The sequence below is a fragment of the Lycium ferocissimum genome, chromosome 1, assembly GCF_029784015.1.
Source record: "Lycium ferocissimum isolate CSIRO_LF1 chromosome 1, AGI_CSIRO_Lferr_CH_V1, whole genome shotgun sequence".
In the NCBI taxonomy this organism is placed as follows: domain Eukaryota; kingdom Viridiplantae; phylum Streptophyta; class Magnoliopsida; order Solanales; family Solanaceae; genus Lycium; species Lycium ferocissimum.
In genome coordinates this window covers 20,732,852-20,758,469 of record NC_081342.1, presented here as the reverse complement: position 1 = coordinate 20,758,469, position 25,618 = coordinate 20,732,852, and the positions used below count along the sequence as shown (strand labels likewise).

General features: G+C 39.2%; 1 protein-coding gene across 1 annotated transcript in view; it reads right to left on the bottom strand.

The window, feature by feature from the left end:
- Positions 1 to 311: 311 nt before the first annotated feature.
- Positions 312 to 25,618, bottom strand: part of LOC132029287 (non-specific lipid transfer protein GPI-anchored 5-like) — a 47,471-nt gene continuing 22,164 nt past the window's right edge. The window contains exon 3 of the mRNA XM_059418604.1: positions 312 to 489. Within this exon, the coding sequence (XP_059274587.1) occupies positions 416 to 489 (74 nt within the window). The 3' untranslated portion in view covers positions 312 to 415. The remainder of the gene's footprint in view (positions 490 to 25,618) is intronic.

The window sequence follows — 25,618 nt, the reverse complement described above, 5'->3', positions numbered from 1 at the left end:
ACCGTTGGAACTTTTAGCACACAAAAGTTAGAATCAAATCAAGAAAATTTTTGTTTCCATTGTAGCTGAATGCTAATTTACTGTTTCTTTGTTATCCAAAGACTCACCAAGGATCAAATTATGTTCAGCAAAGCGAAAAAGAAAGTGAAGGTAAAAAATAAAAGAAAAAGGATAAAGAGAGCGAAAATGAGCATTTAAAGGATAACAATGAGCTAAAATTGACTATCCAAGACTCAAATGAATAAATCAAAGCGCAAATGCAATACTCATAGATGGCATATAGATACTACAACTTTGGGACAAACAGAATAAAATCATCAATCACGAAAAACACCTTAAAATGTTCAAAGCTCCTAAAACTTGAAGCAAGAAGATAGTTGACACAAAAGCAGTAAATGCAGCAATGAAGATCAAATTAGCTGAGATGAAGCGGTAGTTCCACAATGCTTCCATCAGATGTGTTCCCACTAGTAGTCTTTGACTCTGTTCCTGCTTTTTTTTATTGATTAATTAAATTTTTAGTGCCTGGATAAAAATCCTCAAAATGCAGTGCTAACAGGAAAAGAAAATTATATATATACCTGAAGGAATATCTGGTGATTCTTTAGAAGAGTCCGCTGGAGGACTATCAGCAGGTGAAGCTGCTGGTCCATTTGCACCAGTTGTGACCTAGGAAAAAAATTGCATTTCATGTCATTGTATTTGAAGGCTTTACTTTGATCATGCAAAATATTAGTGACAGAGATGTGAGATTTAACTTGTATACACTGACACATTAAATAGTTATTACATGTTGTTGTCTTACTAACTAGGTGACTAGTTCCCCTCATTATGGACCGTTACTTGTCATTATATTTTAAATGATTTAATAATGTAAAATTTCTATTAGTTACTTAAATTAGAAGAATATGCATACCATTGCAGCGGCTCACAGGAGGAGTTTGCACATTGCATGCACTAGGAAGTGCAACAGCTAGAGTTTGGTTAATAGAAACACCAAAAGAGGAGCCACCACCATTTAGCACGGAGCCAAGGCACCGGGGCTATGATGTAACAACCCTTGATAGCTGTGCGCAACAAGATGACGGGGGCATTGTTGTGTTTCCAGTAACATAATTTAGGCATGGGGACTAGCTCACCAGTTTAGTAGTGCAGAATCTACTTCCATCCCATTGCATGAGCATCAGAGCCAGTGTCACGACCCAATTCGTGAATCGTGATGGAACCTACACTATCCCTCCAGGTAGGCGAACCATTCCCAAATCATTTTAGTCATTTATGAGAATTGTGCGAATATAAACAATAATTTAGCTAACAGATTCAAATTATATAAATGATAAGTGCGGAAGTAATAATAACCCCAAAATTTGATCTGGACTAGTACAAGAGCCATTATTACATAGATACTAGTCTGATAGAAAGTACAAATCTCAAATATCAATTGTTACACCTTCAAAATTTCGTGACGTTTACCTTATGAGTGAACCAACGCAAGCCTAAGAAGGAAATGAATCCCCCATAAGGTTAGGAAGGGAATTTGGTAATATTAAGTGCATACCTTAAGGTTTCAGAGTTATATGAAGCAGTGGAAGTAAGTTGTTGGAGAAATTGGAGTTGGAGTCATGTTTGGGAAGTTTTACAGCATTAACTTGAGGGGAATATATAGGGCCCCTTAGATGGTTAATGAAGTTTTATACAAGTGCCAAGAAGGTTCCATAAGGATTAGAAGTCAAACGAATCAAAAGGGACGCGATTTCGTGAAATCGGAGAAATTGGGGCAGTATGCGGTCGCATACTGAGTATGCTGAGTCGCATACTGGCCGCCGACCGTCAATTTTGGGATTAGCTCATCGTCCAACATCACCCCCAAGTGGTGGAGGGAGTTACTTAGTACGCTAGGCCGCATACGCACCGCAAAGTGGAGCGAGGTGAGAATTTTGCCACCTTTTAAAACCCCCAAAGGCCTCATTTTCATTCCAACTTCCCATACTTATTTCCCCACACTTCTAGAGGCTTCTTAAGAGTTATTTGAAGGTTATACATCACTCCATACCTTTCTATATCACCAAGAGAGAGGATCAAACATCAAGACTTCAAGGAAAATCCATGGAAGGTGAAGATTCTTGCTTCCTTTCAAAGTTGTGATGAACTTGATCTTGGAGGGAGTTGAGTGAGGTGAAGTTCCTTGATTATAAGGTATTTTATTCATCCTATTCATATGGTTGAGTTGATGTAAAGGTTTAGTACCCCTTAGAAAGGAAACGAATTAAAGTGGAGAAGCTATAAGTGTTGTAGTTAAGAAGATGACTATGAGGTGAACTCGGAAAGGGGATTTTGGTTAAATTTGAGACTAATTTGAATGTAACTTCTTGATTATGATATTATGGACGTTATTATTATAGTTTGGGAGCTATTTTACAATATGGTGGAAGTCGATAAAATAGGGGAAGTGCTGCCCAAATTCTGTTAGCCTTTTAGTTGCTCGAGTTTGAACTTAAGCATATTTTCAAGACTTAACCTTGTAATGAACCCTCTTGAATGTAGATTTTTCGGGCTTTGGAGGAAAAAAATAGTAGTTAAGAATATGTGAAGGTATGTAAGGCTAGCCCTCTTCTTTCAAAAGGCATGATTCCATAGTTATCAACCTACACATTATATCCACAATATTCCTGTTCCTATAAACACTAGAAGCCCACAATCTTCATGATTCTTATGATATATTTGCTAATGACCTTTGTGATGATAATGATGATGATTGTGATAATGATTTCAATTCTAGAAATGCCAAAGCTTGAAGTTCTTGATGTTCTCATGATACTACGGAGTTGTCACATGATTATCGATTGCAATCATTATTATTGATCCTATCTTATAATAGTTGTTCTTTCAAGGTGGGATATAGCGATGATGATGATTCCATAATAGAAATCGGAGGTTTACCGACCTTACGTCACTCCGATAGAGTAGTAACGTTTTATTTGAACTCTCATGCAGGCTTTATATATATGTATGTATTTTCTCACACCGTGCCGCGCTATAATCAGCCGAGCAGGCGCGTAGATGCGCACACCACTGCAGTGGGCAGCTTATGATATCATCTTGGACGGGGGATAATGATGATATGATGCTAACACCATGCCTATATGGCCGGGCAATATACTATATATATGTAAAAGATGTTTTTTTTTTTTTTTAAAAAAAGCTAAGCATGCATGATATCCGCCTTAAGAGGCAATCAGATGTACAGGTTATCTCTTATATCTCATGCTCCTCATATCTTTACTATGTTGTCATTCGTGCTTTACATACTCAGTACATTACTCGCACTGACATCTTTTTGCTTGTGGACGCTACGTTCATGCCCGCAGGTAGGTAGGGAGACAGATCAGATCCTTAAGAGCTTCATCAGCGGAGTCTTAGGAGCGCTCCATTTGCTTCGGAGCTACAGTATATTGGTAATACTCTTTTATGTACATGATTGGGCATGGCGGGGTCCCGTCCCGTCTTTCTGACTTTTAGCATTCTGCATAGAGACTCGTAAGACATGTGTGTGTACAGTTAGATGTCTCATAACCTCATCGGTTCATATCTTGTATATCATTTTTGTAGCCATGTGGGCGTGTATCTATGTATATATGGGGCAGAGTTGATGATAATCATACAAATGAGCTTATATTTGAGAATTTATACCCGTACAGACTATGCTGATTGTGAGTTAGATATGGGGTCCACCAGGCTAAGATTAGAAGAAGTATGCTAGGTGGTGCTCGGTAGGCTAGCTCCGGGTACCCGTCATGGCCCTCCGGTTGGGTCATCACAAAGTGATATCAGAATAGTTCATCTTAGGGTGTATCTACGAGCCGTGTCCAGTAGAGTCTTGTTTATGGGTGTGAAGCACGCCACACTTATAAACATGAGGCTGTGGGGGCATTTAGGAATGATTGACCTTCTTCTTCTTCTTCTTCTTCTTCTTCTTCTTCTTCTTCTTCTTCTTCTTCTTCTTCTTCTTCTTCTTCTTCTTCTTCTTCTTCTTTATAGATCGTGCGATAGAGCTATGATATAAGAATTTCCTTTTTGTTAACCGTGCGTTATGTTTTCAGCGATGCCTGTAAAGAGAAAAGCTACAGTGGCCGGAAGGAGGACTGAGTGGGAGCCGCCGGCAGACATAGATGAGGGTGAGTCCCTGAATGAGGTTTTATCTCGGACCTCTCATACTCCACCCATTTCATAGGAGCATGAAAGGGCCTTAGCTCCAGCTCCAATACCCCTAGTTCCTCCACCAGATGCCTCAAGTCGTGAGATGAGAGAGGCCATCCATTTGCTGATTCAGTTAGTTGCTGCTCCGGCTCAGCGAAAGGGTGCGGGTTATGGTGAAAGAGTTGTCAGTGCTAGAGCCCGTGATTTTATTAGTTTGAACCCTCCAGAGTTCTTTGGGTCAAAACCGAATGAGGACCCACAGAGCTTTATAAATGAGATGCTGAGGACATTGCAGATAATATATGCTTCTGATGTTGAGTCGGTAGAGTTAGCTTCTTATAGATTGCGAGATGTGGTCGTTCATTGGTACAACACCTGGATATCTTCTAGAAGGGTAAATGCACCTTCCCCCCATATGGCAAGAGTTCGTAGATGCTTTCCTCCGACATTACTTACCGCCAGAGGTTTGACGGGCTAGAGCTGACAAGTTCTTAAATCTCAGATAGGGGAGTATGAGTGTTCGAGAGTATAGCCTTCGGTTTAATTCTTTGGCTAGGCATGCTCCAGCCATGGTAGCTGATATGGGTGTCACGACCCAACTCCGTGGGCCGCGACACGTGCCCTAGTTGGGCACTCGTACGTACCTTAACCTAAATTAGCAAAATATTAATAATAAACAGAAACAATAATTTAACCGGGACAAGTGGGCATGCGCACGAAGGCCGATAAGCCGTTACAAAACATAGACAAACTCTAAACGTACGCAAATCTCACGAAAACATATACGAGAACCCACGCCACGTGTCTACGGACCTACGAACAAAAACATAATCATATGACGGGACGGGGCCCCGTCGTTGCCCCGAACCAATACGAACATATAAAACGAGAAAAGACGTACCAAATTATGGGCTCCGAACAAAGGAGCACTTCAAACGACCGAGAGATAACCTAGGCGGCGGATCGGCAAACCAAACTTCGTACACGCGCGGCAGACCCCGAAGAAAGGGGTCGGTACGGAAAAATGTATTGAATATGTAAAGCGAGAGAACGTAATAAATAAAATCAAAATCGAGACGAATGTGCGGAGGGAGCATAAGATACATAGGGGGATCAAAAGTGCATACCGGAGAAAATCATAAGTAATGCATACGAGAAAACATATGCAAAGCGGCCCCGCTATGGGACTCGGTGAACGAACGAGAGGCGCTCGCTGCATGCCCGCGCCAAAACACGACATCTGCCAGTAGGGAATATCCGAAACAAATCACAACATACCAAGTGGCCACGTCGGATCGCACATAATCGGATATCGAATAAGCGTACATGGCACACATCATACACCACGACCCGTGTACGTAGATACACCCCCTCGCACGGGGCGCGGCGAACAATGCAGAGACATACGCTTGAGAACATATCCTGGCCCGGGCTCAGTGTGGGAAACTTTGAGGCATCCACGAGTGGAGTAGTGAGAAACTAATGCAATAAAAATATCCAGAGACTCGATGAAGCATATCGAATAACGAATATCGAATAACGAATCAAATCAATGAAATCGGACTGAATCATAATACGTACCTTTCGGACATCACGGCGGATTATCTCAAACAGAACTTTCAGAGTCGAAGTACATACCAAAACATTTCATAGGGCTTGATAGAATGTTTAAAACGATTTTTGTTTAGTAATCAAAACACTTCTTGAAAGCGCTTGAAAACGAATCGTATTTACAAAAGAATAAAGTCGGAAATAGTGGGCTCACTCGGTCAAACGAGGTGGCAAACATAAAACATGCATATCGAACTTCATAATATCATTAATAAATGTTTTAGAGTAGTCGGATTGAATTTGGACAAGTTTTATACGTCTAAGTCCATTCTAGCCATTCATGATCTAGCCGGGTTCAATCTTACTGAAGGAAAAAAGGAAAATTCAAACGCAGATTCCAGGAAGTAGGAATATCCCCGAGGGCCAAAGTCGAGCCTAATACCCTAAGACGTGCCAAGAGAAGAAATAGGCAAACTTTACATACCTTTTGCGCTTGTTACGCTTGTCGAAACTCCAATCCCATTTCGTCAGAAATCTGCAAATGGTCATCTTTACCAGTTACTATTCATGCAAGTTGACATTTCAATCTTTGGTTTCTATTTGGCTACCGAAATTTCGGCAGCACTTCCCCTATAAACATGACACCCCCGAGATTCAACTCGGCTCAAAACAACAAACAACAACCCAACAACAACATCAACAATCATAACAGAACACAACATGACATAATTAACCAACTTTCCAACATAATACCGTAACTTCCATTCCGACTCCACACGTCCAAATCAATGCCATCATATTCACATTCATTACTAACTAAAGTCATTGCAATACCATTCGGAAGCATTTCATATCATTTCTACCATATATACACAAATTGTACAAAAGACACAACTTTCCACCAAAGTCATAATTTATCCAAATCTTCCAATCTTTAACATAAATATTCATAACATATTCCTATCCTCCAAGTTCATCAACAATCATCATACTTCACACTCTAATAGCTCAATTTCCATAATGTCATAAAATCATACAAATACGACATAAATTCCTACATTCCGTTTTCATACCAACTCAACCCATAATTGTTTCATTTACATTATAATGATCACGACAACGTGACTAACATGTTAAACAAAATAAATTCGTCACCCTTTCCCTTACATGTAGGCCACGGCCAACATACAATTTTCCCTTCATTCAATTTTTGTTCTACTTTCATTTCCAATACAAATTCCATAACATTCATAACTAGAATACAACATAATTTCAACATACTATGGACATACAACACATATACATGCACGGCCCATACCATCTTCCACACTCACTTAGCAAACCTCCATGTTTCCATATATTCTACACCTTTACATATTCCACAACACAAACCAACCTTCATAACATAAATAAATGGAATGAAATCTTACCTTTTTCTTCAAGTTTCTTCACTCCCACCAACTTACTCAAACGACAAAACCAATAGATTATCTTTCGAAATAATTGCACCACGTTGTAGAGGGACCTTGAATTAGTAGGAATATAGCAAGAAAATAATTTTTGGGAAGAGATTTCATGGGGTTGAAATTTGAGGGGCTCAATGCCATCCCCTTTCTCTTGCTCTTGTTCTTCTTCTATTCTTTCTCTTCATTTTTCTTGAATCTTCCACTATATAATAGTCCATTAATCACATGGGAATTTAATTAATTCCCATGGGCTTGACCCTCCATATGGCCACACCTACATGGCTTGGGCCTAAATTTTTTTTTCAAATTTTCCAAGCCCAATTTTCTTGATCCATATGGTTGATAATTCATAAAATCATTTTCCGACATTCCAATTTTGCCCTTAGTCTTTTCCGATATTTCCACGTCTAAATTTCATAACCAACTTATGAACCAAACAAAATCAATACATTACAACGTCCTTAACCTTCCTTAATATTTCCGCGTCAATATTTTCCTTAAACATCCCATTAGAACCTTAATTCCTACCATCCCGACTTGCTTCCAATTTTTTCCGAATTCACTCAAAATGCGAGGTATAACAATGGGGAACCACGACAAGGTATGCTCTAGCCATAGTAGCCGATATGGGGGACTGCGTGCACCGGTTCGTGAGTGGCTTGGGGCCACATTTGATTAAGGAGTGCTTGACGGCCTCACTTTAGGAAGGGATGGATATTTCTCGCATTCAGGCCCATGCCCAAAATTTGAAAGAACAGCAGCAGCCGCAAATGGCAACCCCATGCAATCTCATAATATCACGAATGTACAACTTGGCTAACTTCTCCGCCGAATAAGAAATCTGAACTAGAATGAAATAAGCGGACTTGGTCAACTGATCAACTATCACCCAAATCGAATCAAACTTACCCAGGGTCTTCGAAAGACCCATTACGAAATCCATGGCAATCCTCTCCCACTTCCACTCGGGAATGGGTATCCTTTGAACGGTGCTCATACTTAACTTGCTGACAATTACAACACTTAGCCATGAAATCGGCTATATCCCTCTTCATATGATGCCACCAATAGTGCTGCCTCAAATCACGATATATCTTTGTCGCCCCCGGATAAATGGAATATCGAGAGCTATGGACCTCAATCAAAATCAAATGAATCAAGTCACCAATACGAGGAACACACATGTGCCCCTTAATCCTCAAAATACCATCAGAATTAATCATGGCCTCTTGGATCGAACCCTATCAGAATTTTGCTCGGCGAGCATCCTTGCGCCAGATAAGTCCCGATCGATCTGTGAGGATGATCTTGCCTCTACACAAGCTAAAACTCCTTTGGGGTTGAAATATGAAGAGAGCAGATAAAAGCTCCAAAGTGTGAACCTCCATGGCCAACGGATGCTCGGAAACAACCAAACGGGCTAAACTCCCCATACTCGTGGCCTTGTGACTCATGGTATCAGCAACAACATTGGTTTTCCCTAGATTATAAAGAATAGAGATGTCGTAGTCCTTCAGGAGCTCCATCCATCGGCGCTGCCTGGAATTAAGATCTCTCTAGGTAAACACGTGCTAAAGACTATGGTGATCAGTGAAAACCTCACAATGGACACCATACAAGTAATCCCTCCAAATTTTCAAAGTGAAGACCACAGCCAACAACTCCAAATCATGGGTAGGGTAATTCTTCTCATGGATCTTCAACTGACGGGAGGCATAGGATATAACTCTACCCTTCTGCATCAAAACAGCACCCAAACCCACACAAGAAACATAACAATAAACTAAGAAATCCTTACCCTCCACAGGTAATACTAGAATCGGGGCTGAAGTCAAAAGAGTCTTGAGCTTTTGAAAGCCCTCCTCACAATCATCGGACCACTGGAATGGAATATCTTTTTGAGTCAATCTGGTTAGCGACGAAGAAATAGAAGCAAAACCCTTCACAAATTGGTGGTAGCCGCAGGCCAAACCCACGACACTACAAATCTCGATCACAGTAGTGGGCCTTGCCCAATCCCTCATAGCCTCAATCTTCTGAGGATCAACTATGATCCCGTCCTTAGACACAATGTGGCATAATAATGCACAATGTGGCATAATAATGCCACCGACTCCAACCCAAACTCGCACTTCAAAAACTGAGCAAGCAAGCTATGCTTCTTCAATAACCCAAGTACAGTGCGAAGATGGCTCTCATGCTCCTCTCTACTCTTGAAATACACCAAGATATTATCAATAAATACAATCGCAAATGAGTCAAGGAATGGCTTAAAGATGTCATTCATCAAAGTCATGAATGCAGCTGGGGCATTGGTACGCCCAAATGACATCACCGGAAACTCATAATGTCCATATCTCATCCGAAAGACTGTCTTCAGAATATTCTCAGCCCTGATCTTCAGCTGGCGGTAGCCTGAATGCAAGTCAATCTTCGAGAAACACTGAAGCACCCTGAATCTGGTCAAATAAATCATCAATACGAGGCATAGGTCACTTGTTCTGAATAGTAACCTGGTTCAGCTAGCGATAATCAATGCACATCCTCATAGATCCATCTTTCTTCTTCAAAAACAACACAGGAGCACCTCAAGGGGAGACACTCGGTTTAATGAACCCCTTACTCAATAAATCCTATAATTGCTCCTTAAGCTCTCTCAACTCGACAAGTGCCATCCGATATGGTGGAATAGAAATAGGGCAAATGCCCGGATCCAAGTCAATACAGAAGTCAATATCGCGATCGGGTGGCATACCCGGCAGATCGGACGGGAATACCTCCGCGAACTCGCTCACAATGGGAATGGACTCAAGGGGTGGAGATGAAACAGTAGTGTCACACACATGAGCCAGTTAAGCTAAACACCCACTATTGACTAATTTCTTTGCTTGAAGGAAGGAAATAATCTTCTTCGGAGCGGGGCTAGGAGTACCCCTCCACTCAGGTCTAGGAATGCCGGCATGGCTAAAGTGATTATTTTGGCATGATAGTCCAAGAGCGCATGAGAAGGAGAAAGACAGGTCATACCCAAAATAATATCAAAATCCACTATATCAAGTATCATCTAATCTACCTAAGTGTCATAACCCATAAAAGTAACCAAATACGACCGATAAACTCGATCAACCACAACGAAATCTCCGATCAGAGTAGACACATGAATAGGTACAAATATGCTATCACAAGACAAATCCCAATTAATGGCATGATATGCAGACACATACGGATAAGTGGATCCAAATCAAATAATAGAGATGGTCTTTGTGTCGGATAGAAGTGATACCTAAAATAACAGCATCTGAGGCCTCTGCCTCGAGTCTACTTGGGAACGAATAACACTGGGCCCCACCACGTACAGACTGTGATCCACCTCTTGAACTCTAGGACCCAGCTTTACTAGCTGGGGATCCACCTCTAGAAACCTGTGAACCACCGCGGCCTGACTGAGCACCGCCCCTCTAGAAAGCACCACCTCAGCTACTTGAAGATGCAGGAGTCCTCTGGAACTGGTGTCCATACGTGGGCCATGGACATTCTCTACCAAATGACCAGGCTCTTCACATGAAAAGCAAGCCTTAGAAGGCGGAGACTGATAGACTGAAGTTGAAGTCCCAGCTGGAACAAGTCTGTCTGCTGGTCGAGAGAACAAGCTCTCAGAAGCTCTCTGCCTGGATGGCCCACTAGAGAAAGTCTGCAATGCTGACGGCACAGGACGGCTAGAATAGGGCTGATACTGCCTAGAAGACTAACCGGCGCCCCTCGAGCTGGAACCACAATAACTCATAAGCTGTGGCTACCTCTTCTCACTAACCCCTCCAAATGCGCGGTCCTTGCGCCAGCCTCGACTAAAAAAGCATGCTTAACAATGGACTGGAAGAAAGCACCCATGGCCTCAAGCTGAAGGCATGGAATCTGAAGAGAACCAATGAGCCGACCAACAAAGCGTCGAATCCTGTTAGGCTCTGTAGGAATCAGGTGTTACACCTCGCCCCTCCCAAGAGCTAAGGACGTTCCGTACTTATGGCGTATTTTTTTTTAGAGAAGGAGATTGTAAAAGGATAATGTCGTGAGCTTATGTGGGATATAAATCAAGACAAACGGGTGTCATACCGTGGAAGAATTTCGTATCGTTAGTGCCGTTAGTGAACAAAGGTGAGCCTGGAGGGGCTATGAAACACTTATAAGGCTAAGAAAGACTTTAAGTAAGTATTAAAAGAGAATCTAAAGGTTCCGGGGTCAAGCGGGTTGAAGGAAGTAAGTTGTCGAAACTTTACGAAGAACTTGATAGAATGTCGGACGAGAACTCTAGTCCAACTTGAGCGAGGTGTATCCTCTAGCATATGAGGAGTTATAGAGTGAATAAACTATCCAAATTGAGGTTTATCGAGTCTAGTTTCCAACGCAACAAACCGTTAGTCGATTCGACCTCGGCGTAGGGAGTTATGGGCATTTTAAGACGGACTGCCAAAAGCCTGCGAATCTACGCGAGTTTTCTAGAAACTCACTTAAGGCCCACTAAAATGGCATGTTTGTGGCCAGTTTGCTGCACAACAAACTTAGTTTGCGGCTGCATACTTGTCCACAAACTCCAATTTTTGCGAAAACGCGTTCTTTTCGATTCACTTGACCTCCATTCCTTATGAAACCTTCTTGGCACTTTTATAAACCTTCATTAACCATCTAAGGAGCCCTATAACTCCCCCTCAAGGTAATGCTAAGAAATGTATAGCTCAAATGACACGAAATCCTCCCAAAACATGACACCAATCCTAACCTTCAACGAACTTACTTCCGTCGATTCATTTAACTCTGAAACCGTACATACTTAAAATTATTACATACCCTTCTTGACCTTGTAAGGGCTTCATGTCCACTTTGGACTTGCGTTAGTTTACTTATAATGCTAACGACGCTAAATTTTCCAAGATGTAACAGTTGATGTAAAGGACAAACATTAAAAGGAAACCCACCCCGTAGAATTTAAGTCACTACTAGCATACTGCGACTAGGACCGATATACAGGGAAAGAGGATGAAGGAAGGAATAAAATAAGGATTTTACCCAAAGATCAAGTATCGCCCATAGGAAGCGCAAGGAATGGTAACTTTATAAGAGTAAGGGGGGAAAAGTAGTCATCTCTAAAAGTTTACATGGATTATAGCCACAGTAGCTTAGAACCAAGGAGGATGCGAACAACTGACGACATGTTCCGACCTCTCACACTAAGAATGCAACAAGAAGAAAATAAGGTATCTGGAACTTCCCAGCATCTAAGGAGAAGAGTCATTTGTTACCATAGGTGCAACTAAAGATAAAAGTAGCATTTGGATACTAGTCCAGTAGTGGGAAGCAATAGCTGAGCTATAAGCAAAAGTGAGTATGAACCTCAAGGATAAGACAGGGTAACCACGAATACAGGAGCAGGTTCCACGGATAGCGGTATATGAATAAGTCACGAGCAGATGAAGCTCTACCTTGGTATCTATTAATGAAAACCCCCTACATTCAAGACGAATGCTCCTAAAGAGGGAAGGAATGTAATACCTTGCACCAAGCATTTTAACTTTTGGTACTTTCACGCGAATAACTCATTTCGAGCTTACTGAAATAAGTTTAGGGAGAATATCTTTCTTCGAGGTTATAATTTCTAAGTAATCGTAAGCCGGCATCGATCAAGGATAGTTTAAAATCTTTAGGAGTCCTATTTGGACAGGCGATGTGGTGAAATCCAAAATTTCGTGCTGACAATAAAGTACCCCTGGAAGGGTTGTATAAGAGAAATGATTTGGGGTTTGGTAAGAAAAAAAAAACTCAGTCTGGGATCCATCAATACATATGAGAGACTTTAGGAGGTCAATCATTGGGGCTTATATCAGGATTAAAAGAATTGCACAGGACCGACTACTACCTTCAACAGACGAGAAAGAATGGACATGGTAAGTTAAGGCAGAAGTGAAACTCAAGTCATACTTAGGTTCCTCAAGGAGTGGCCGTATGGAAATTGTAAGGCGATATGTTATTGAGAACACTACCTCATATAACAATTCGGTTGAGTAATGCAGGTGCTTTTGGGGCCCGAATGTCCAGAGGGAACACTAAAGAATCGGCATAATGAGTATCCCCTCAGAGTCTTGGAACATTCGAGGATGAATGTTCTTAAAGGGGGAAGAATGTTACGCCTCGCCCCTCCCAGGAGCTAAGGATGTTCCGTACTCATGGCATATTTTTTTTTCGGAGAAGGAGCTTGTGCAAGGATAGCATCGTGAGTTTACGCAGGATATAAGTCATGATGAACGGGTGTTACACCTTAGAAGAATTTCGTATCGTTAGTGCCGTTCGTGAACTAATGTGAGCCCAGAGGGGCCATGGAACACTTATAAGGCTAAGAAAGACTTTAAGTAAGTATTAAGAAAGAATCTAACAGTTCCGGGGTCAAGCGGGTTGAAGGAAGTAAGTTCTCGAAACTTTGGTAAGAACTTGGTAGAATGTCAGACTAGAACTCTAGTTCAACTTGAGCGAGGTATATCTTCTAGTATATGAGGAGTTATGGAGTGAGTAAACTATCCAAATTATAGTTCATCGAGTCTAGTTTCCAATGCAACTAACCGTTTGTCGATACGACCTCGGAGTAGGGAGTTATGGGAATTTTAAGATGGACTACCAGAAGCCTTCGAATCTATGCAAATTTTCTAGAAGCTCACATAAGGCCCACTAATTCAGCCAATGGAGCCTAACCCGACCCACACACCTATAAATACCCCTCTAACTCATCATTTTTCATTATTTTCACCACTCATAAACATCTAGAAGCCTCCATAATCATCTCTCAAGGTCCATACTTCAACTTAGTAGGATTCAACGTCAATCAAGCTCGGAAGACTCTGAGTAGCATCGTGGTATCGTGGTTGTTGCTGAAATAAGGTGAAGGATGGTGGATTTTGGAATGATAAAGTGATCAATGATCAGTTAAAGTTTAGCAAGGTAAGATTCTTCCTCTGTTAGCATAAATTTGAAATGGGTATCGCTAGAATTAGCTCGTAATTGTTTGAATTGGTGAAAATGTGAAGTAAATCTATGGAAATTGGTGTTGATGGATTTTAAAGGTGATTTTGACAAGTTGGTATGGAAATTGAATTGTTGGTATTGGGTTTTTATTAAATTCAAAGATAAACTCATAAATTATGACGTTTGGGAAAAATTAACGAAATTAACCTCGTAACAAAAATTATTGGTAAAATCCCATGGAAACTGATATGGGTTAATATTGGTATTGTTGTATTGTTGTTGTTGGTACTGTTGTCGACACTTGAGATGTTACAAAAATAGGGAATATGTTGCCCGAATTTTCGTAATTCGGATAATTGGGAAAATTAGCACCAAAATATTTGCATACAAGTCGAGGAGAACTAACCCAGGATTCGTATGCCCTCATATAGTTTCGGGTGAAAGGGTGAGCATCGGAATACAGAATTCGTTCGAGTGACAACTTGGCAGTGCAGGTATGTAAGGTTTTCGCTATCGTTTTCCTTGGCATGAATCAATAGAACCCTTAGCGTGCATTATCAATCCATTCGAGTCTATTTAGGATTCCTACATTGTACGATATATATGTGTGTATATACATATATATATATATATATATATATATATATATATATATATATATAAATACATATATATATGTATATATATATACATACATACATATATATATGTATTTATATATATATATATATATATATATATGTATTTATATATATATATATATATATATATATATATATATATATATTTATATATATATACATATGTATATATATATAGTTTACGAAAAATACATATTTATGAGAAGTACGTATATTTTATGAATGAGTCATATTTTTCCTAAAATTTCTATTTTTACGGAATTTCTGATATTTTACGAAATTAAGTAAACGTCCCAGCTAAGTCATTCATTTACTCCTACTAAACCGTCCATATACTTTATGAAAGATCCTTATGATGTTAATGTGAGTATTATTATTTGACTCATTCCTTGTCCTCGATATGTGTCCCATAATATATTCGGAGGTATAACGACCTTACATCACTCCGAAAGGCCTGATGTTATTTCATTGGCTCCTCATGAATTATGTACACACACACACACACACACACACACACACACACACACACACACACACACACACACATATATATATATATATGTATGCACTATTTTACAACACCGAGCTGCGCTATTGTCGGCCGGGTACGACACCTATTGTGAAATCACTAATCAGTTGGGTATTTCACACCGAGACGAAAGGGCCGGGTACGTTAGCACACCGAGTTCCGAAAGGGCCGGGTACGTTATCACACTGAGTCCCGAAAGGGATGGGTACGTTTCACACCGAGCCCCGTAAGGGCCGGGTACGTTTCACACTGTGTCTAGTAAGGGCCGGGTATGCTTCACACCGAGTCCCGTTAGGGCCGGGTACGTTATATAAATATAAATATATATATATATATATATATATATATATATATATATCATATGAAAAATGATTTTATCATGCGCTGCATCTCGTACGATTTGCAGATGTCTAGGTTTCTCCTATCCTCACTTATGCTATATTATGTCTTACTTAAGTCATTACTTCCCTGCCTTACATACTCAGTACTTTTATCCGTACTAACAGTCCCAGTTTACGGGGCACTGCATTTCGTGTTGCAAGTCCTGATAGGCAGACCAGAAAGACCATCTCGGTAGGATCGCCAGCTTCAGCGGTACGCCAGCAAGTAACACTATGCCGAGCTTGCTAGTTGGGTATTTATTGAGTCTGCATGTTATGTATACGACAAATGTACACACTCTTAGAGGCTCATAGACAGTGTAGTGGGTATCAAAGTCATGCATGATTTCAAAATACTTATGATGCACATGTGGTAGCTTGATCGGCTATATGACATTTTCACGATATTCATGTTGCGGCCTCGTCGGCTAGCTTATGTACATGGTTATGCCCAAAGATGTATATGTAATGTCTATGTTAGGCCATTTCTGTATGCAGCTGCTCTTGTATGTATATGAAATAATTATGTTCGTAACAATTGTACTAAGACTATATTACGTCACGTCGGGTGGTATCCGGCGTAAGGGTCGGGTACCCGTCATGCCCTTCGTCGGGGTGTGACATCAGGGTGCTGAATAACGGGCCAAATACAAGTAGCGAGTAACATAAGCATCCACAGACAATCCTCTCTGGTGCAAGTGCAGAAACTCATCCCTACGTGCCTCTCTCAAAGCCCGGGGCACACACTTCTCAAGAAAGGCCCGATAGAACTGTGTCCCAGTCAGTGGAAGAGAACCCTCAGGCCTGCAAGCAATGAAATACCTCTACTAGGTCTTCGCTTCCCCGCGAAACTGGTCGGACACATAATCAACCTCATGGAACTCAACAATCCCCATCCTGTGCAATAACTCATGCATGTCCAAGATGAACTCATACGCATCCTCTCTAGAAATACCCGCAAATCTCGGCGGCTCCAATTTCCTAAACCTCCCAACTAGCTCCTGATCAGTCAAAGTCATAATAGGGCCTACCACGGGTCTAAGATCATCTCCTAGGGTTGGTACTGCATACCATCTTTAGAACCATAGCCGTAGTAGGGTGCGCTCCACGAGTTTGTCTCTGCTCAGGGGTCTGCGCCCCAACTCTAGTTTGCGATCCTCCGCCCGTAGAAGTAAAACCAGCGGCAGCCTACTGGGCATTCAAATTGGGTAGAACACGAGCCAAAGTATCCTACATCATCTGCTCTGAAAAGGCCTAGGGGTGTGCCAGTCTTTGGAGCCACATCATCCTCGGCGGCCTGGTCTCGAACCTGCTGAACCTCAGGCTCTGGAGACGGAGATCTCTCAAACCGCTGCCCTACCGCAGGAGCCCTACCTCTGGCTGGGGCAGCCTCGCGGCCTCTAGTTCGACCTCGTCCCTTAGTTGTCGCTCTCCCCTCAATGATAGCCGTAGCTACGGGCTCCGGCACCTGGTCTTGGGCTATCGAAGCTCGAGTCCTCACCATCTGTGAAAGAAGAAATAAGAGTCAGAGACCAATTCAATTGTTCCAGATACCAATTAGAACAAAATAGCCCGAAAGAAGGAAAGAAAGTGAAGTTTCCTAAATATACTATAGCCTCTTGTAGATAAGTACGGAGCTCATCATATTGATCCACGAGACTCTACTAGACACGCTCTTATATTATAGACCGGGTAACCTAGGGCTTCGATACTAACTTGTAACGACCCAATTCCACAAAATCGCACAGATACCTACCTATCCTACCTAAGTAGGCGAACGCTTAACCCAACATTCACAAATACAGTATAAATAGCGGAAAAGATTAAAGTAACGTAAGTCTGACATATGAATATATAATAAATGCGGAAGTAAATAAAAAATCACCCAAGTATCTGGTCTGGTCATACAAGAGCATCTAACTAGAATCTACAAGTCTGGAAGTAATAATAATACATCAATAGTCTCAATAATGTCTCAGAATAGCAAAAGTAAGACATAATAGAAGAAGAGTCTTCGGGTAGCGAAGCGTCCACATGCTCACCCCAACAGACTCGAATTAGCTGCCTCGAACTCTCAGCCATGAGGGTTAGACGTCGATCCCACCTGATACTCTGCATTCATAAAAGAATGCAGTAAGTGCAGGTCAATACAAACAACACGTATTGGTAGGTATCATAGGCCGACTAAGAATATCAAACATATATCAAGATAATAAAGTAAGATAAACAGGTAAATCAACACGATATAAGTCAACACGAGCCAGTAACCAAGTACAAGTCATCACCTATGTTATAGGATCTAAACCTAACTGTGCCAAGTATCAGTACATCCAGTCCGAATCTGTATATCACAAGAATATCTCAAGAAGCCAAAGGTACAATGCAATGCAATGCAATAATGTATGAAATATGGATGTAATGCATATGTACCGATACACATGTACTTCGATGATGGAACATCACATCTCGGCAGCACAACCCATGAGGGCCCCGCGAAGTCCATGTACCAATTCTCACGATTCCGGTAAAGACTCGGCAATCGCTCCCAGCACTCACACCTCGATTCCGGGATAAACATCGGACATCAGTCCTCACATCACTCTCATCCAATTGAGCCTAACTCAAAACAGTGTTTCCTTGTATATCATCAATGTATCAATAATATATCATGAAGGATGAGAATGCGTGCAATGTATGAGTTCAATGTCAATAATCAGATCAATCTCAACCGCACCACACATGGGCACACCAACAATATCAATAAAAAGGCTACACAGTAAGCCACAATGGAATCACAATCCTCGTCTCAAAACAACAACAAGTAAGGTGCTACAATATCATCATCAAGATATATCACTAGTCACCAATATCTACTATTTTCACGTGGCAACAAGCCAACAACAAATCGAACAAGATAGGTACATAACACAATAGGGTGGCTAGCCCCAAATCACACAACAAGGCCCCAACCTAAGGCAATATCAAACCCACCTTTATACCCGAAGATTTACATGCATTCTCCAACAATATCGTCTAAATATATTCTTCGCTAATCGAAGTCTCACCATAGGGTAAACCGTAACCTACCTGGAAGGCCGAACAACAAAGTATCCACAATCACACCTTAGTCTTTCCTGTTCTTTGAGCCTCGAGGTAATGAAAGTCTAATCATATCTGAAATATGCAATTAGAATCAAGAAGATTATCAATCAAACCCTGCTTCTATTCAAGACCCAAATTCCCAACCTATGAAATGAGATTTATGAACTAGAAAGGTGAAATTAGGAATCTATAGGTCTCAACATGAAATTAAGCTCTAAATGATCAATTCCCATCAATTACAAGCTAGAAGTGTTGACACCCAATTTCGGCCTTCCTTTTTATTTAATTAATTTTGCTATGCTTCTCAGTCGTGAAAATTCTCCGAAAATGAGTTTGGAATATTTTCGCTAATTATTACACTATTTTTTCGAGATATATTTTGCTAAAATTAAGAACATTCTTATTGTCTCTTAAAAAATGACCAAACATCATATTTTATAATTGAAAAGGACTAAAACATTTTTTTTTATAATTAAAATCATTCAAAAAAAAAAAAAAAATAATAATAATAATAATAATAATAATAATGTTGATATTCATATATCAATATTGGCATTGGCATTTTTCCTTTAATCTTACTTATTACCGTATTAATCATCTTTTAGTCTATTTTTAAACTAAACACATATATTAAATTACTTGGGCCATAATTTATATAGGTATGCATTTTGTGGGAATTAATTAAGACGAAGAAGTATATTTTAATTAATTGGTTGAAATAGAGGGGGATTAGAAATTAAATCATCTACCCATAATATTGGGCCAATCCCCTTCTCCCCTTTCTACAAAAAATCTGTGGCCCAAAAAATTGTTCCACTAACCCGCCCCAGCCCACTGCCCCACCCGACCCAAAGCCACCTAAAACTAAAGACCAACTAAGTCTTCATTTCATCCAAACTAAACGTGAACTCCCCATTCTTCTTCACCCCTTTTCAATCGAAAACCCCAACTAGCCATCACCATCCACCCTGGCCCCGTCACGTCGTATCGCCGCCACCCCTCTTTACCCGTCGGACCATCGGCAAAAGCCGATTTCGGCGTCGCTAACACTATCTCCCATCAACCCCAGTCCCTTTTCTTCAAGTGACAGAGCTTCGAGCAGCTCGTCCAAGTCGAATCAACCCCCAAATAAAAAAAAAACATGCAAGGATCTTTGGGTTTCCAGGCAGATCTTTGGGTTTCTAGGCGGATCTTCCAACAATCCATGGGGTAAGGCTCGTTCCAATCCGTAAGAGCCTAAAACCATGGGAAAAACCATTAAATTCGGACCTCTAGCCTTCAAATCGCTCTGAAAAGGTGAAAATCCGTCATTTTTTTTGTGTTCATCATTTCTTTTTTGAAATTTCAGAATTTCTCCCCTCTTTAATTCGAAATTCCAATGTAAAAATCCCCTGGAAAGAGCTATTGAAACCCCCTCAGCATTTGCCTATAAATATCGGCCTCTATGGGCTATTGAAGAACAAGTAAAAAACATTTTGAGAAAATCCGGATATTTCATAAGTTTCTTGATAGTTAAAAACCCCCTTAAGTTCAACAGTTGAAAAAAAAAATCCTGTTATTTCATAAGTTCCAAGTGTAGAAAATCCCATTTAAGTTAACAAGCTCAAGCGTTGAAAATCACCTCTTGAACAAACATCTTCACAACTGAAAACTAAGTTTGAATTTTCAGAAAATACTATTCCTAACTCTAAGTTTTTTTTTTTGGTTGTCGAAATCCCCTCTTTCGGTTCTCGGCTTGAGCAAGGATTACTCCGAGCGGATTCGGAGATTCGACAACTACAATAGCCTCAGTTCGCTGTCCCAAAACAGGTGCGGGTTTCTTCTCTATCGCTTTTGTTCCTTTTGCTTTACTTCAGTTTCAAATGGATGTCACATAAATAATTTTTATTATGATAACTAAGTATATTTGTGTTCTGCTTTGTGTCTTAAATGATAAGAGAATCAGACTTTTTCTCTGGTATGAGTATGTGCTACCAATAAAGTTTGTTTAAGGTTTATTCAATTTTCTACTTTATTGGTTGTCTAAGCTTGTTAATTAACAGGTCTTTACTTAATTTACGGATTAAAAATTTAGCCATTTAATCAGCTGGTATTTAGTTTCGTCCAAAGTAGGTAGATCAGTTCAAGTTCTGTGTTTAATTTTAATGAATAAGCGCTCTTCTTTTCCCTTTCATCTCTGTCTTTCTCTTCATTTTTACTTCATATTCAAACAAACGATGTATTAGACAAGTTGATTATAGTGATTAAATACGTGTTTGTATTTTGCTAATGTCGTGAAAGTTAGCTTTCTGATTCTTTGTTATAGCCAGGAGTGTGGTAAAAAAAAAAAAAAAAAAAAAAAAAGGGATCCTAATACGCCAGATTCATCTACTGTTAATATCTTAAAGGATAGATGTTATCTTTTCATGTTTGAGTAAGAGGCTATGACTCTAGATTTATTTCTCAGTTGTTTTACTTTCTTATCGTGCGATTTAACAAACGATTCTAGTTTAAATAACAATCTTTGGATTCTGTTTCTTTGAGACTTATGCTTTGGGGACTCCATTCGTATCAAGTGATTTTCAAGTCGTCTCCTTAACGAATGATCCGGAGTTTCAGTTTTCCCTTTTATTTTGGAATCTGAATTTGTTGGCAGAGTAATTTAAGATGAACTATTGCTATATAAAGAAGAAGACTTGTCTACGAGTTCAATTTACAAGTTAGTTCATGAAGTGACAATCTTAAAATCGGAATACATATTCAGTCATGTGGCTTGAAGTTTCATATGAGGAGCAGTTAGACGACCATTAGCCTTCCTTGTTTTGTTCATTAATAATAGCCTTCTTTGATCTTTTGGAACTTGTAATAAATGATCAAATATTTTCTGTTAACAACTGGTCGTAGGATAGTCTCAGTTACATAACCATGAGTGAGATCCCATATGATTAGTCAATAACCAAGTTGTGTCACTATAAAGAGTACTACATAGCATTCTGTTTATTATTATCCATCGCATAACAGTCTCTACATCACTGTTCATTGTATGACAATCCCTTCATTATTTTTAACCACATAAACAATCCATGCATTATAATTTCCGTATAACTAGCGTATGAATCGAACAACCCCTCACTTTCCAGCGTATTTCTCCAAGCTTTTGGTTGGCTTTTCCGAAAATCCATTGAGAATATGATAGGAGTAAATATTTCTGAGGTTCTATTTCTGCCTGTTTATTGGAGTTTACTGTTTGGTCGAGCCTTCTATTTTGTTCAGTAGAGAAACTCTGAAATGGTTAAGCACCATGCCTAAATTTTGTTTAAAGCGGAGTCACAACTTACTCTTTGTCCTTATGAAATTCATTCAAGCTGATTTAGGGATCAAAATTATTTAGGACATGTTCATGGTACATTCGCTTGTCCCCTTCTCATTTCATTTAGCAAAGGATTAGTCAAAATTGTTATGGTTGAGGAAAACAGTTAACTTGAACTTGCCCTTTTTTTTTAAAAAAGAGTACTTTTTTTACTGTTAGGCTACCAACTTAGCAAACATGTGATCTATCATGACTATTGAATTTATTCTTTTTTTTTTTTGCGCTCGCTCAAGGCTCAAAATTTCTGTATCTATAACACGTCCCATTATTGAAAACGGTTAGTGTTACCTTAGTATTCAAAACTGATTGATATTCACTCCGTATGCATGAGAAAGTGAATTAGCATGAAATATATTACCTTTGTGTTGTTTTGATTAATGTGTGGGGAAGGATTGTCCAACTTGCTGTTTGGGTTTGTATTTTGGTTTGCATACTCACACTTGTATGAAGTTAAGAGACCTAGTATAAATCAAAATTTTATTAAAAAGACATTGGACTAAGGGATGCTTTGTGTTTTTTGGTTCCCTGAATAAGGTTTGAGTCTCGTTTTTCTTTTTACATGTACGCGAACTCGAGTCTCGTTTTTATTTTTACATGTACGCGAACTCTTAGACACCCTCTGATGAGTTTGTCGCCTCGTTTGGACTAATGCCTTGGGTTCACAAGTCTGGCTAATTGATGTTTTGCTTAGAGTCTTAACTTTCGCAAAAAATGGAGTATGATTGGTACTTATATAGACTAATGCAGTTTTTGTTCAAATCGAACGGTGACTGAGAACAAACCAACCCACTGCTATTTCAATGTTCTTAGCGTGGATATTAACGGGATCTTATTCATGGATATTGTTCTTAGCGTGAGGCCATATGCTTATCTTAAGGTTCAACTAGATGCCTTTTTCCATTATTTTAATCTGACATGCCTTAGTATTTCTTAACGTTGGCAAAGGCTAGTGTAATTTGTGGTATTTTGATTAATGGCTGCTAGCTAGTAATATTATTGATTTGTTCAGATATGGTTGTTGGGGGTAGCTTTTACTGTCAGGAAAGGCTGCATAAATGTGTTTAGCATCCGCCTTAAAAAGTAGAATCATCATTAGTCCAATAAACAATGAATGTGTTAATTCTACTCTTAAAGGAAAATCTGGTCTGGTTGTTCTGTTGTTAATGCTAATTAGTTAAAACTCTTATTTTGCGATAGATAACATCTTTTGTTCTCATTAACAAATTTGCTTGTTGTTACTTATTAATGCAGTCCGTTATCTAATCTTTTTCTTTCTTTCTTTTTTTTCATGAACACACTTGGGAAAATATTGGAGTTATGGCAACTCCAGGTTTAGCCCAGAATTAGAAGAAATCAGTAGCAGCTGCATTTAAGCGCATGTATAGCCGTCCCTTATTTTCGTGTCAAAAGAGCCCCCGTCCTTCTTCCTCTTCTTTAAATTTCTTATCTTTGTGTTAACATATGTATATATATATATATATATATATATATACATGTTTTTTATATTATTGACTAACATTTTTTTTTTGGATCGTATTTGTAGCATATTTTATTTCTTGTTTGTTTACGAACTTGCGAAAAAAAATGGTTAAGTATAACAGCAAGTTTAGTTGCTTACCCCCCATCCCCTTTGGCTTAATTTTCAATTTAGGTGTATTCGGGATAACGCTTATGAATGTCCTTTAGTTCCTTTTAGTTAACTCTTCTTAAGTTGCAACCGGTTATTTTTTACAAAGGAAGAGACATACGTTTTTTTTTTATTTATTATTTTTTATTTATTTACCATATAAACATGGTTAACCAAACTTTTTCTTTTCAAAAGATTGCGGAAGAAATGAGAGTTCCAAATATAGGTTTTTGCAAAGCGCTAAGAGGTGAATTTTTGGAAGTGTAAAACGCAAGTTTTTAAAGGGATAAAAATGTAGATTTTATGGGTAAAAACAGTAGTTGCAAACTGACCATTTTAGAATTACATTCTTTTGATACTAACATGTGAGCAGGTATAATTTTTTTTCAAGTTTATACAATACTTTTATTGGAGTCCCGTATAGTGATTCTAGTTATTTTACGTGAGCTCCAAGGTACATACTTTATTTTTTCATACATATATATCTCCTCTATCTCACTTTTATTAACTCTTTAATCATCTTTACATCACGTTTATACATATATAATACTCTCATATGACAAACGACTATTTTTGAAACATTATACACCACCTTACGTAGGAAATAAATACCCTATATGTACATTATTTTCTCAAAAAATATACATACTAATCCTCCCATTTTCACACTATTTTATACAAAAAATACGTCATGAATATGTATATATGTTTACATCTCAGGCATACTAAACTACTTACTTTACAAATATACATACACATACATCATTTTTTACATATGTGCATCTATATTCCCCACTAATCATTTGTACACGCGCATGTATTTATTTACGTGATCGTGACTTTAAAAAAAAATACCATTTGTACAAATTATCTTTGGATATTAGTTCCTTTAGAAGTTATTTAAAATAGGCAATAGTAAATAAGAAATGATGACTAATTTCCCTCTAGTGTTAATTAAACTAAGTTTGAAGACTGTCCTCGGATAGGTTCTGAGGGATGCTTAACACCTTCCCTTCGGGGTAAATAAAACCCTTACCTAGAATCTCACAGGTTTTAAAGACCAAAAAATGGAGTTTGCATTTACACGAATGGTTTCCTAATATTTCCTAAAATTAGGTGGCGACTCTGAAAATTTGCAAAACCAGAAGAAACATAGCCTATAAGTTGTGAGCTAGTTTTAATTCGTTAAAAATAGGGCATGACAAGAAGAACCAACAAATTACTTAAATTTCGGATTCTGGACAAAACCCCCCAAATTTAGGTAAAAATCGTAACTTCCAATTCCATAAATTAGCCACTAATTAGGAAGAATTCATGCAATAATAGATTCTAGTCATCAATTCAATGCTTATTAGAGCTAACCCAATCAATAAATCAAGATTACAAAGTCTAGAATGAAGAACTCATTGAACCCTCTTTTAATTCTTAAACTCTTAGTGAACTAGCATGATAATGGAATCCTAAGGTGATTAAGGAAAATGGAATAGCAAAGAAGATAGAAGGACTTACAATAAAGATTTCCCCCCAAGAATCACCTTGAACTGCTCCCAATAACTCTAAAGTCGAAATAATAAAGAATGAGGGACTTAGGGCTTTTAATTCTCATTTAATGAATGAATCTGCCTGATGCCCGCTCCGGCTACAACGAGACCACTGCGGCGGTTAGCCAAACACTGCACTGGCCGCTTCTGTGGCATGGCCACCGCTACTGCGGTACTAGTGTCGCTATAGCGGGGCACCAGAACCAGTAAAATTCCCCAAAAATCACAAT